The sequence below is a fragment of the Eurosta solidaginis genome, chromosome 5 (genome assembly GCF_040869045.1).
Source record: "Eurosta solidaginis isolate ZX-2024a chromosome 5, ASM4086904v1, whole genome shotgun sequence".
Classification (NCBI taxonomy): domain Eukaryota; kingdom Metazoa; phylum Arthropoda; class Insecta; order Diptera; family Tephritidae; genus Eurosta; species Eurosta solidaginis.
In genome coordinates, this window is record NC_090323.1 from 19,462,446 (window position 1) to 19,477,419 (window position 14,974).

The following is a 14,974-nucleotide window of genomic DNA, read 5'->3' on the forward strand; positions in this document are numbered from 1 at the left end:
AATTTACGGCATGCCAATGGGCAGCCCGTTGTCGCCCACAAAAGCGGACATTGTATTGAATAAAATTATTGAAAAAACAAATGGTATATTTATAAAATAAATAGCGAAATATGTAGACGATATATTTGCTATAGTGAAAACAAAGGACGTGGAAGACATACTTAAAGTACTAAATGCGCAACATAAAAAATTCAATTTACGGTAGAAAAGGAAAGCAAAAACAAAATAGCCTTCATAGATTTGGAAATACATAAAGGCCGCTACCTGTCATTCAATTGGTATGCCAAAGAAGTGGCATCTGGCAGAATAATAAATTACCATTCGAACCACCCTTGGTATCAAAAAAATAACACCGCGACTAGTCTCATCAAGAAGATATTTTTGCTACGTGAGGAAATTTTTGAAGAAACTAATAAAACGAAAATAAAAACCATACTTATGAAAAACAGCTATCCAGTCCCAGTAATCAATAGATTAATTAATACAACGCTACTTAAATTGCAGTGTCCTGGACCTACACAACGTCGAGACAGCACGGAGAAAAGATACATCGGTATAAGATATATTCCAGGCCTAACCAACAACCAGGCGCTCAGCAAAGTTATAAAAAATGAAAAAATAAAATACGCGCACAAACCACAATACACTTTAAATAAAGTGTTTACAAAAACAAAGGACACAATAGCCAAAGAACAACAAAGTAACGTGGTGTACGAAATAAAGTGCAATGGAAATAAAAACGAAAATTGCAACCAACGCTATATAGGAACAACAAAGCGCGCATTGGGGATACGATTTAGCGAACATATGGCAGACGCGAAAAATAATAAGACAACAGCGCTAGCACACCAGCTAACCAACAAAAAACACGAAGCAGATTTTTCAAACACGCCAATATTAGACATCGAGAATAGAGGAAATGCGAGACAGACACTTGAAAGCCTACGAATACAACAACAACTACACAACGTTATGAACTTCAAAGAAGACTTGGACAAGATAAGCTGCGATTATACAGCAGTATTACAGTATGGCGTAAAAAGCGAAACAAGGAAGACGTAGATTAGGTATCTAAAATTGCCTGTGAATTTTCCCACCAAAAAAATTGTGAACCATTTTGATTGAGATGAAATTATTTATAAAAAAATTGTTTATTTAAATGTGAGTTGATGTCTAATTGTGCAATTGTTTATTGTTATTTATTTATTATAATCCTAAAAATAATAAAACAGATCTCCCTGAGGAAGGCGCGGTAGCGTCGAAACTGTAAAAAAATTTTGCCTTGGATATTATGGTATTTCATTTCCCAAGTGGATTTATAACAATAAATAGGAAAAACTTCAAAGTTAAAAAAATGGGCGTGGCACCGCCCCTTTTATGACTAAGCAATTTTCTGTTTCGGGAGCCATAACTCGAAGAAAAATTAACATATCGTAATGAAATTGGGTACACAAATTTTCCCTATAGCAGGAAATATTTCTAGAAAAAATCGACGAGATCGGTGAAGACCACGCCCACTTTTATATAAAAGATTTTTAGAAGGGTAGTAGACTAGAATAATAAGCTATAACTTAGCAAAAAATAGTTTTGAATCAATGATATTTCACTTATCAAGTTTTATTGTAAGAGGAAATGGGGAGACATTTTTTAACGGGCGGTGCCACGTGGTATGTAGAAAAGTAATTTATCTGAAATGAAATGTACAATTAAAGCTCACACTGAGTATATAATGTTCGGTTACACCCGAACTTAGACACCTTTACTTGTTAAATTTCGCTTTTCACCCAGCAAACATTCGGAGTCAAAATAGTGTCATAAGACGCCTAGATCGGAGCATTTAAACTCATTGTGAGCTCATTTAAGAGCCCTTTTTGCCCTTATTAACTCATTTCAAACATTATGTTAGCTTAAATAGGAGTTCAATCAGACGCGTGTTACTCGCCATTCGGAGCAAACTAGTTACTATGACTGTAACTTTTTTAAACAGTAAAAATATAGCCACATAACCTAATAACCAGCCCCAACCGAAAACCTCCAATATTCTCATACTATAACTTCATTCTATTCAAATCTCTAATTTTATAAATTTTTTTCTATTTTTACAATGTTTCTTTTATCTAGACAAATCGGAAGAAATGTATGTGTTCAGAAATCTCCACTCCAAAAATGGCTCAAATAGCGACCTTTCGGTTCACCTGTGTGAAATTGAAGATTCCGAGTTAGAGGAATTCTTGCCAAGTTCATCAAAAGACGTTAATAATAGATAAAAAAAGTGGAATCCTTCGAACGTAACAGGCATTTAATTGTATAAAAAAGAAATATTTTTATAAGATCTTCATACTTAAAAAATGAAACAAAAATAAATAAATAACGGTTAAATGTTTTCAAACATTTTTTAGTTTTTATATTTCGTCTTATATTATTTTATCTTGTTCATAAAATATCTTTTATTGTTACATAAAGTGAACGTATCATCGAGAAGGAACTGAATCCCTGGTAAGTTATTCAACCGTTCCTTCAACTGAGAAAATCCAAACAATCGAAAACACTGGTCTCAAAAATTTAAAATATATCACATTATAGGGATTAGAGAACAGTATCATACATAGGCAGAAACTTTAGCTTCGGCAGCAGTTTGGTATAGATAGTGTTTTTATCTTTATAACATAAGTAACGTTGACAGTGAAAAGTAAGGAAACATCAGTAACTGCAGCCTTGACAGTATGGGAATGAGGTTAGCAACGGTAACTGTTATCAACGGAGTTGTCGACCGACATAATAAAAGAGTAACTGCAAAAACACTCCCCGAAAGTGTTTAGGAGTGTTACGGATATGGACGGTCCTTTACAGGATACTAATCGTTATTCTTGGAACTAAGACATACGGTTCATGTATAACGTACGTTAAACACCAAAAATGTATATGAGGTATTCCATCCCATTTCGACCAATTTTGAACCCGACCCCTTTAGAATTGTCTGAAAGTTTTTCTTCTTTTTCTAGCTTACGAAAGACGTTTTTCAGAAGTTTTTCAAATTTTTTCATGCAACTCAAAAAAAGTTATGAATTTTTAAAAAAACACCGTTTTTGTTTTCAAAATGCTATAACTTTTTCAAAAGTTGACCATTTGGGATCTTTTTTTTTTAATTTGTTTTTCAATGTGCTTTTCGGAAAAAATTCAAAAAAATGTTTAAAGTTTTTTTTTTTGTAATTTTTCAGTTTTTCGGGATTTTTCGAATTTCACCCTTTTTTTCTCATAAAAAACTTCAATCAATTCTGCAATCATTTATTTTAATTGAAAAAAAAAACTTTAAAATTTTTTTTGTATTTTTTCCGAAAAGTACATTTAAAAACATATTTAAAAAAAAAAATTATCCCAAAAGGTTAATTTTTGAAAAAGTTATAGCATTTTGAAAAAAACACCGTTTTTTTTTTTCAAAATATTTAAAACTTATTTTGAGTTGGAAAACGGTGTTTTTTTCAAATATTTAAAAAAAAAAAAGATCCCAATTTTGAAAACAAAAACGGTGTTTTTTTTAAATTCATAACTTTTTTTGAGTTGGATGAAAAAATTTGAAAAACTTCTGAAAAACGTCTTTCGTAAGCTAGAAAAAGAAGAAAAACTTTCAGCCAATTCTAAATGCGTCGGGTTCAAAATTGGTTGAAATGGGATGGAATACGCCATATGCCTTTAATAGTTTATATTGAAACTATTAGAAATAGTAACGACCAGGAACTTTAGCAGTGCAACACCAGGGGGTGGATTCAGCAAGTGTGAGTTTCAAAATGTACATTTTTCTTTCATATACATTATATGGAGAAAAGGTGTATATTTAGACTGGGTCGATTTATTAACCGATATCGCGCCATCGATTTTTCGATTGGATTCGGGCTCAGGAAAAAAAATTTCCACTCCGTATACCCAAAAAAATAATTTTCGAGCCAGCGAAATTTCATCGATTTTTATGCATTTTTTTTTTTTTTTTCATTTTCAAGGCTCCTAATCATTTTTTATGTATTTTTTTGTGTCAATTGGCAAATGCAAAATTGGTAAATGCAGTTTTTTGAAAAAAAAGTTTCTTTTATGGAGATTTAGAAGAATTTTGGTCGAAAAAACGACTTTTTCGCAGGCTCGAAATTTATTTTTTTGTGTATGCGTAGGGGAACTTTTTTTCTTGAGCCCAAATCCTATCGAAAAGCGATATAGGTTAACTTTCGTCCATACAAATCGACCCAACCCATTGTATACACTTTGCAGCCGTCTTTGTGTGGCAGTATCGTGCTCGCCTACCACAAAAAAAGGTCCTGGGTTCAACGACCGGGAATAGCAACAACATAATCTTAAGAAAAAATAGAAAAAAAATTTTTGAGCGTGGACGCCCCTCAGCAGTGGTTTAGTAAGCACTTCCAGTGCATTTCTGCCATGAAAAGCAGATGATATTTTACACACATGTACACGTCAATAAAGAGCGCATATAACCTTACTAAAACCGCACACATACAGACGCATATAGTCAAAGCCAAAATAAATGTAAGGCGCGATAACCTCCGAAGAGATTTCTGGCCGAGCTTCTCTTCCAATCTGCGTCGTGCGCCTTTTAATTTTTCCTACAAATAGGCGAGACGGGACCTACTTGTATTATGCCGACTCCGAACGGCATCTGCAAGCAGATGAGTTTTCCCTGAGAGTTTTTCATGCCAGTCAAAGCCAATACGAGATACAAAACAGAAAAATAAGTAAGCAACCATTCGAGAAGGCTGTTCGCGAAGTCTAAACACTGGGCGTAAAAATTTACGAGTCTACGGAGGGTATAACAGTAGCGAAATCAAACGATTGGTCGAACGGTTTGATTTTAACACGCTATAAGTGAAATACGCGAATATATTAAATTGTGAACATACCATAGTAGTGCTGTTAATAAAGAGCATTTTGTGCAGTGATTCGAACGATAGTATAAGGCGCAAGAAAATCGAGAATTCTTAAAATTCTCTACAATATACTATTTAATGTAAATTAGTTACTCACCGAAGGTTAAGCTTAAATCGTGTAATGAGAGTTTTGATTTTAATATTCCGCTTCGAATTCATATTTATTTAGTTCAGTTCTTATTCATCAACCAATCTTATATTCTATTACTTAGTGAACGAGGTATGTTCGTGGTAACTGCTTGTCTGTAAATCAATGAGTCAAAAATAAATCGAATTAACAGATAAAAGAATATTTATACATACATATGTATATATGCAATAGAAATTTGCGGAAATTTCATGCGGTTTAATACTCTTCAACGAAGAGATTCGAGTTCGATATTCCATTTCTGTATTAAAGCTTGACAAAACAGATATTTTTTGAAATGCAGTAAGGAAAATTATGGGGCGACTCTCAGAAGTTGAGCGTTTTGAGGACAGTATTCCATTCAGGTACAAATCAATGGCAAAATGTTGTCCTTTCAGTGATGCATTATGATCTCAAAATTAAAAAAAAAAGTAAAATAAACAATTAATACCGAAATTTCTGTTGGCGAAAATAAAACTACAAAAATTTGTATTCAGTATTAAGAAAGATTAAAATATTTGTATATTACATAAATAAATTGTATTTTTTTATATAACCTAAATTATTTACGTGGTATTGGCATATGTGTATCGATTATTAATTTAAAACACTTTGACTTGTTTAGAGAAAATTGTAAAATTATTAGGGATCTTACGATAATTACTTCTTTTGTATAATTTTTTGTCGGCGTTTTACATATTGTAACGAATTTACTGCAATTCCGCTTATTTGCAATCTTCTACTAAAGTTTGAATCACTAAACTGTTGAATAAATAACTCCACTTTTTAATAATGCAAAATGGCCTTTATTAAAGTACAATAACACTACTATTGCGTACTTAATTAACAGATAGCGTACTTAATTCAAAACTGAATTTAGCGCCTCTACCGTTGCTGCCTTTTATACTCTTTGATTTCCTCCGCGCTTGTTCTAGAATCTACCAGTTGGTTATCTGCTATAATTATAACTACAGATGTGCGTGTATAGCTCTCATATGCGCGTTTGTGAGCGACACTTCCACAATTATAATTGCATATCTCAGATATCTGCATGTGTTTGTGTGTTGCTTCTCCGCTGCGTGTACGTACATATGTGTAGACATAATGATTGATTCGTTTATGTAGATACATAATGATTGATTTATGGATGTGCATACTAGAGGTTTACGCCGATCACTTTATCGGCGGCGGCGGCGTAGGCTCTATTATATACCAGCGGCGGCGGCGTGGGCGGCGCGCCGGCGTACGCTGGTTTTCTTACTTTAAAAAGCTTCATTTTCCTATTTAAAAAAAAATAATATTTAGGAAAGGTTTTGTTTGTATGTATTTAAGGAAATCAACGTGTTGCCCGTTTCGGAAAGATCCGGGGTTTTTGCCTCAAGATCTCGCAGACCGTTCAAAAATTTTCAGGAGTAGCTCCTTGCGGAGGGATTGTCCCTCGTTCACTTACTCCAGAGAGGCTTCGGCGACTTACGGTTCCTATTAATACTCATTACTCTCGTGGCACAGGGCGCCTCCAGTTTTTTCGGCTGTTTTAAAGAGCTACAATTCCCGATGTGCGAACAGTAGCAATCCCGACCACCAGTCGCTACCACGCCTCCTGACCCTCACACGATATGCCAGCACAGAATCTATAGGACTGCGACTTCGAACTCATACCTTCGTCGACGTCATTTTCCTAGAAGCTCTAGGTGTAGCTCCGAAGACTTTCCAACGGATGCTTTTGTCGCGCTATGCTGCCGAGCTACACCAGAGAAACACCTTGAAACGTTAGAGAGTGACCATTATGGATGACCGCGTAGCTTCAGTTTTCAGACTGGTTCGACTGTCCACTACGTTAGGGTAGTAGCACACACGGTCATTATTTCGACTGTCTTGGGAAAGCTTTTGCTTCACCACTTTGAGTGTTCTTGCGAAGGACAAAGCCTCACCTGGTAAATATACGTGCCTACGTATTCACATTTGTAAAAGGAGCCGTAACGTGTAGGTGATATTTAAACTTGGTTGATAGTTTATAATAAATGTGATTCACTCCAAGGGATTAGTTTTGGTTAGGTCCGCCAACTTGAGGAAATGTCGAACCGGGAGACTTGGGTGTTGAAGGATGAAGTGTGAAAATTAAAAATTATATTTCAGACGCTATTATATAGTTTCGCAAATAAACAACAGATTTTTGAATGTAAGCCCAAATGATTTTTCAAAACCTTCGCATATGTACATATATCCTCAACTTAAGTATGAGGTAAGAATCATTTCAAAGGAGTGTTTATGCCCCTAGAACCTACTAAAGGATTTTGCATCACTGATTTGGCTTATTCTTTCAGCCAATCGCAATATAAAATTTTTTAAAAAATCGGCACCTTGTTTTGCTTTTTTAACAACTTGAGGACAATTTGAAAACAATTTGAAACGCCTTGGGTAATTTTATTTGAGCTCATTGTTCATTATTTTTTGGAAAAAATATGCAAAGTGAGCAATAAAATTATTATATAACTTTTCTTTTAGTGTTTTGTTTTAATAACTGATGCAAATGCAAAGTCCGTGACATCGAAAACGTCTGTTTTTTTTTTATAAATTTTGAACAGTTAGAAAGAGTTAAATTTCGTAAATAGTTTCTTATAACTGTCAGTGATGCGCATCTACCACTTTCGATCATATCATCATCCCGACCAGGCAAATCTCCCGATCTAAACGCCGCTAGCATCTCAACATGTACCACTCTTCTACTCCGTGGTTTCCCAATGGTTTGTATGCGGTAGATGGTATCACTGATCTTCTTCACAACTTTGTACGGGCCTTCCCAACTGCACCGAATCTTGGATGGAACACCTTTCCGCCAGTGAGGGTTGTATAACAGTACCAAATCTCCCGCCAAGAAACCTTCCGAATTATTGTTCTCATCGTACCTGTATTTCATCGTACTACTCATTACCCTGGTTCGTTCCTTCACACTCTGTTGTTTGGCCAATGAACTACTTCGTAGAGCTTGCGCTTGACGGATTTGCTTTGCATAATCAGTATCGTTCGACGCTTCACAACAGTACTGTGTCCTGGCTTGAAACCACCCTTGCATTCTTCCTGCGAAATTCTTTCCTTCGTTTTAGTGCGTCGGTTAGGGATTTTCAATGCCAGTGTTTCTCTCACAGGTACCTTCGGTTTTGATTTGTTTGGCCCATTTGTTTCATCAACCTTTGCTCGATCTACTTTCCTTGACTTTCGTGGTCTCTGTCGAATCTCCTCCGCCAGCACTCGCTTACTGCTGAACCCTTTTTCCAAACTGAAGTTAAGTGGCACATCCTGGTTATTATACTGCATAATCCTTCTCCGCATATCGATCCTGATGTCATAGTCAACTAAGAAATCCACTCCCAATATGACTTCATCAACGATCTCTGCCACAACAAATTTGTGTAGAACCATGACCTCCCCAATTAAGACTTCACATACCACTTCTCCCTGGACTTGGTTATACTCGCCAGTAATCGTACGCAATCTTGCTCCAGGTAATGGCTTTATTCTCCTGTTGACCAAATCAGATCGGATCAAGGAATGAGATGCGCCCGTATCTACAGTCAGTACACGCTCCTAGCCATCCACATTTCCTTTGACGGTAAGACTGCTCGATTACCTTCCAGTTTGCGAGATAGGTATCACACGACATTCAATAGCTGGGGCAAGTTCTCGATCTTTACATTTGACTCGCTCTTGTTTATCTCCTCCAGCTTTGCGTTTAGGACCAGCCAAGTTGGAACTACCATGACCGGTGCTGCAATGACGTGCAATGTGACTTGGGTTACTCCGGCATTGTTTTGTTGTAATCTCTTCAGTGCTTCCAAAATTGTGTCTACCCAATCTGGCCTTTCCACTTCCACGCGATGAGCTTTGTATGCGGGCCTACGCAAAAGTAACGCTGTTTCCTGAGTCAGTGCATGGGATACCGTTTCAGCAAATGTTGGCTTTGAGTTCACGTATGTGGCTCGCTTCGTTTCGACGTCCCGTATGCCGTTAATAAAGCTCTGAATCTTTACCCTTTCAGTGTATTCCACGGGTGCGTCCGCATTTGCAAGATCAGCCAATCTTTCAACATCCGAAGCAAACTCCTGTAATGTCTCATTTGATTTTTGGTAACGGTTTTGCAACTCAATTTGGTATATCTGTTTTCTATGCTCGCTTCCATAACGTCTCTCGACAGCGGCCATCAATGCTTCATAGTTGCTCCGCTCTCCTTCGGGAATCGTCTGTAGGATTTCGGCTGCTGGCCCCTTCAATGCTACGAATAGAGCAGCAACTTTATCTTCAGCGTTCCAGTTGTTCACTGCATTTTTACCTTCGGATTGCTCCTGGAACAGCTGGGCGATTTAGTTGTAACTGTTGCATAAGACTTTTCAACGCTTCTATTATGGCATCAATTTTGTCCTCGAGTTGTAAAATTTTTGCATCCTGCTCTTCCAGTTTCGCAAAGAGCTGCAATGATACCTGTTCCGAAATTTTTGTTGACATTCCAGATATACGTGCCTCTTGCGCTTCCAGTTGAGATGACATATATGTCTTCTGTTCTTCCAATTGAGATGACTTTTGCGACGCCATTTCTGAAATGCGTGCCTCCTGTTACTCCAGCTGAGATGCCATTGTCGATGTTTGTACAGATATTGTGCTCGTCACTGTCTGCGGTGTTTCGTTTTTTTCTTCCATTTTTATTGTTGTTTTGTCGCTATCATAGCTACACTTAGTCGTTTTTGTAGCTGGGATTTATCGCCAATAGTAGCCAATCCACGGACTTCCAACTCCTCCTTCAGTTGCTGGATCGTCAATTCACTCAACTTTGCCATGCCCAAGTTGTATTCCCAATCTTCGGAATTTATTCAACAATTCCTCTTCTGACACCAATTGTAACGAATTTACTGCAATTCCGCTTATTTGCAATCTTCTACTAAGGTTCGAATCACTAAACTTTTGAATAAATAACTCCACTTTTTAATAATGCAAAATGGCCTTTATTGAAGTACAATAACACTACTATTGCCCGACAGATAGCGTACTTAATTCAAAACTGAATCTAGCGCCTCTACCGTTGCTGCCTTTTATACTCTTTGATTTCCTCGTTGCATCTTCTAGGCGCTTCTGTTCTAGAATCTACCAGCTGGTTATATGCTATAATTATAAATACAGATGTACGTGTATAGCTCTCATATGCGCGTGTTTGTGAGCGACACTTCCACAATTATAATTGCATATCTCAGATAAGATATCTGCATGTGTTTGTGCGTTGCTTCTCCGCTGCGTGTACGTACATACGTGTAGACATAAGGATTGATTCGTTTATGTAGATACATAATGAATGATTTATGGATGTGCATACAAGGCGCTGCTTAGCATCGGCTTAGAGATGGCAGTACCCCTTAGTGTTGCTAACATTCGTAACAATATTTTATAACAATTAATTTTTAGCAATAGTTGGTGTATATACATACAAATTTACAAATATTTTTTAAGGGCCAATTAAACTTCCTTAACCCTAACTCCATAGTCGTAACCATACCCATATCCATAAACATCGATTAATGGTGCCATAACCTTAAACAGCTGACATTTTCATAAAAATGAGGAAAACGCAAAAAATTACAAACATATTCCACAAAAAATAAGTCTCTTAGTCAAAACGTATCCCAAATAATAGATAAAATATAAAAAAAAGTTAATAAATTCAACAACTCAAATATTTTTAGGTTATGGATATGGCGAAAACCCAAAAACCAATTGGTTGGCTATGGTTTGGTTATGGCTTTAGCGTTATGGCATGGCACCATTAATCGATTACATTGATTTCCATAAGGTTGATTCGATCAGCTGTTTTATCTGGTTATCACTGGTCACCATTAATTGGCCCTTTAATACTTATATGACGTTAACAGAGCGTAAACTTCCTAACCCCAAAATAACTTTTCGCACACACACAACTGTATATTAGACGGAATATACGTTTTATATGTTAACAAAATTATTTAAGACAATAGTATAGTGAAATAGTAGCTTTACTTTGAAGAGAATTCTCCATAGAGGGAAGTTTCTCAGCGAACCACACATATGGATCAAGTGTCAACCGAAAGAAATTAAAAGTTGCCAATGCATGGGCGAACATTCGTCCATCGATTTGAATTCTAATCCTCTTCTCGCTATCGAAAACACATCCCATTTTTGTCAAGAATGCTATAAATTTCCAGTTTCGCAAACCTTCTACCTTAGAAAAATACATTGAATTCAATTTGTTTCCTTACCATTCTCTAACCTAAATGTTTGTTGGGCAAGTGTAATGTATTCTATTCCTAACAGTTTCTCCTTCTCAAAAAGAATTTTTTCACCTCCACAAATTTGCTGTACAACACCCTGGAACACCCGAAAATTGTTGCAAGGCAACCCCAATTTTCCATAGAGTTGAATATGAGCAGTTCACCGCTATTTAAGCTACCTATCGGTTAACTATGGGCAAGTCTTTTGAGCAGTAGAGGAAAGTGGTATGAGATTGTTTGAATAGTATAATTATAAGCCTGTTGAAGAAGTTAAGCCAAATATTTCAAATCTAAAAATTGTGTGTTAGGCAGTATTCGCGTTGGTAGCGTCATATCTGCTATTACAATATCAGTATAATCCATATGATTACCTGAAATCGTCCGCTTCTGAACATTGTTATTAAAAAAGTTTTTTTGCGTAATTTTCTTTATTTAGTTATATTTTGTTTTATTAATTTTTTTTTAAGGATGCATTTATATACACAATTAAATAGGTGAGGAGAAACTAACTCTTCGAAATTATTTCAATGGCATGCGTATATCAACTTCCTTATAGTTAAAATTCATTATTTTAATGGTAAACCTATTAATTTAAATAATTTATTTATACTATATACAAACACACACCAAATTGGCAATTTATACCATTTGGGAAATTTATTACGCAATTTATCATATAATAAATTGTAATAATAAATTGCCAATTTAAAAAAAAATTGCGTTATAAATTGTTTCAAACTGCAAATGCAACTTTGTAAAGTGTGTTTATTGAGTAGATTTAAACGTCAGTTATGCATGGCTCAACTATATGGTTGACTCATTTCATCAGCTGAGTTTATCTTTTTCATTTCACTGGAGTTGGGATTGTCAAAAGAAAATGGCAAACTCAAGATGAAACCAAAACATTGAACACATTTTCTTACAACACACAAAAATTTCAAAGTTTTATGTTTTCATTCCATTCCATTCGCCTAATACCAACACGCACATTTTGACTGTCTGAACCAGGCATGCTTAACGAACGAAACGATATCATTTCGTTCGTTAAGCATGCCTGGTCTGAACAAAGGTATGTTGTTGCTGTAAAGATGAGCCAACCAGCTATCAAATTACTATTGTGTAAGCTAAATTGAGTTGTATGAACACCACTCAATTTAAATCGAAATTACCTCAATTTATTTTTCTGTTTGAACATAGTATTAAAAACTTCACGTACGCCGTTCAATTTAAGGTTTAAAATTACTGATAGTGCTTAAATCGATAGTTCTTAGATAAGCGAACCCTGGTATGAAACCAACGATGCTCTCAGCTCATATTGATATTAAAAAAAAATTGCATAGTACAAATTCAGGCCATAATTTCTTAACAAACTCGGAAAATCTAATCTTATATATATAAAAATCTTATATATATGAAAAAGCATATTGAAACAGCAACCTGGGTGAAGTATTTGAGGTGGTAAAATTGTGTTTTAACATAAAGTGAGTTTCAAAATTAAATGTAGTTTTTTCTAATGCTTGCTAAAACTTTGAGATCAACGCCAAAATATATATTGCATACGAATATTGTGAATGTCTGAAAAAAAAAAGAAAAAATAAGGCAAGATGACTATTTGACTCAATTTGAGAGCACAGCAGCGATTGGTCTGGCAGGGGCTAAACAAATTATTGAGAAAGGTACAGTACAGTCGGAAAGTATTAGAACAAGATAAAAAAGATGTTGATTTTAAAATAGCCTCAGAATTGTATTGTTATTGAAAATGGTCATGCGGAAGGAAATATCCGTCGAAATACGAGCCCAAATCATTATTTTGCAAAAAACAGGGAAAAACTATCGAGAAATAGCCAAACTTTTGAAAATATCTCTGTCTTCAGTTCATACCGCCATTAGAAGATATCGGGAAACTGGACAAAATACTAACAGAAAACGATCTGGTCGACCAAGAAAGACAAATCAAAGAATCGGTAACAAAATCATAAATTCGTGCTGAAATCAATGAACACTTCCCCCAGCGGGTTAGGGGGTCAGAATATACCCGCGGTAGGTATGCCTGTCGTAAGAGGCGACTAAAATACCAGATTCAAGGGGCTGTTTAGCGCAACCCTTCAGGTTGCCAGCGCAATATATAGCTTCTCCAAACCCAATTGTCAACCTCACCTATCCGCGGCGAATCCTGTTTCACTAACAGACGAGGCTCTGGCGACCCCAAACTCCTCATGGAACTTGGGGGTGGGGAGGGAGGGATGGATTGAAGGTTTAATTTGGCCATATAAATCGATCCCGAGATGGTCGGGCTAGCACCTTAATGATGCTGTGTTACCGGAGCGTACCGGATCTGTATCAGGCAAAGGACCATCACATCGATCACTCCCCAAAGCCTTCGGGGAGAAACCTTATCGCTACAACAACAACAACAACACTTGGATTGACCAATATCGCCCACGCCAGACAAAGGCCGGCTTAAAGAAAAAGGTATGATTGGACGCATTGCTGTTAGAAAGCCACTTCTAGTCCAGTAAATAAGCAGAAAAAACTGAAGTTCGCTCAAGAACATATTGACTGGACGATTGATCAGTGGTCCGACGAATTAAAATTCGCCATTTTCAAGAAAATCGCTTAAAGTAACATACTCAGTGTTTTCTTATAAATTTTGATGGAACTTTCAGTAAAATTCATTAAAAATGTCTTCGGATCACAGAACTACGTTGAATGTACAAAACTACTGCGAATATGTGAATAATATTTTAATAAATGATACGATAAACTGACAAAAACAACTTTTCTCACCTTGTTCTAATACTTTCCGACTGTACTGTAAAAAAAGCCACTATTATGAAAATTTTATGGATTGTGAGAAGCACCCGTATCATGTTCACGGCTGCTACGCCATAGCGGATTTATTTAGTTAAAACTGATATGAAAAGTTTTCCTTGAAACATCGCAACAACAAAGCCAAGATAGTTCTTGGAACTGAAAAAAAAATATTGTTATTTTTACGCTAAAGTTATTAATGTACAGAATATATATTATCATTAATTGACGCTTAACAGCCTTGGAGATTCTGGCCGCTGCGTATAAAGTACGCCAGTCACTCCATCTTTGCCATAATTGGCGCCAACAGAGAAAGCCCAAGGAAGATCAGGTGTTCCTTTCTGCCTGTTTTCTCCAACTCAATGGATGTCTTCCCCTGCCCTGCTGTGAAAATCGGGCATCAATAGGAGTACTTTCTGGAGCGTCTTTATATATTAGATCAAAACAAGGCCTTTGCTATTGCATGTTCTCTGATCCATATTGTTTGCAGCACGGGAAGCGCCATTAATCTTTTGGAGAACTTTTCTCTCGAATACTCAAATAGTCATAAGTATCTTTAGACCAAATATTTTGACTTAGTTTCTCATACTTTAATGTTAAGTGCATCACCTTAATATTATGAATAAAAAAATGTAGGCAACTCCCAAGGTCTCTTATTCAATGTATGCGGTATGCTTCAATCAAATTTTATATTGGAAATCATCGACACAACTCAAATCTTAAAATTGTACATGAATACGACACTCTTGTTAATTGCCCAATTGTTTTAAGTCCATTTTTGATAAATAACAAAATACCCCTCCCCCCCCCCCCCTCTCCTT

General features: G+C 36.1%; 2 protein-coding genes across 4 annotated transcripts in view; one reads left to right on the forward strand and one right to left on the reverse strand.

Annotated features, from left to right (window-relative positions):
• kug (kugelei) overlaps nt 1-2,391 on the forward strand; it is a 175,590-nt gene extending 173,199 nt beyond the window's left edge. Inside the window, exon 22 of the mRNA XM_067792242.1 lies at nt 2,122-2,391. Coding sequence (XP_067648343.1) covers nt 2,122-2,267 — 146 coding nt within the window. The 3' untranslated portion in view covers nt 2,268-2,391. The remainder of the gene's footprint in view (nt 1-2,121) is intronic.
• Nucleotides 1-14,974, reverse strand: part of Su(z)12 (Polycomb protein Su(z)12) — a 237,556-nt gene that overhangs the window by 172,919 nt on the left and 49,663 nt on the right. The window contains exons 7-8 of one of the 3 annotated variants that reach the window (XR_010954018.1): nt 5,232-5,467; nt 5,026-5,171 (exon numbers count right to left, since the gene is read on the reverse strand). Coding sequence is in view for 1 of the 3 variants with exons in the window: in XM_067792246.1 (XP_067648347.1) it covers nt 5,133-5,171; nt 5,232-5,467 (275 nt within the window). In the remaining 2 variants the exon portion in view is untranslated. Of the gene's footprint in view, nt 1-5,023; nt 5,172-5,231; nt 5,468-14,974 lie in introns of those variants that run through there. The other 2 variants (XM_067792246.1, XM_067792245.1) reach the window with 2 other exon arrangements.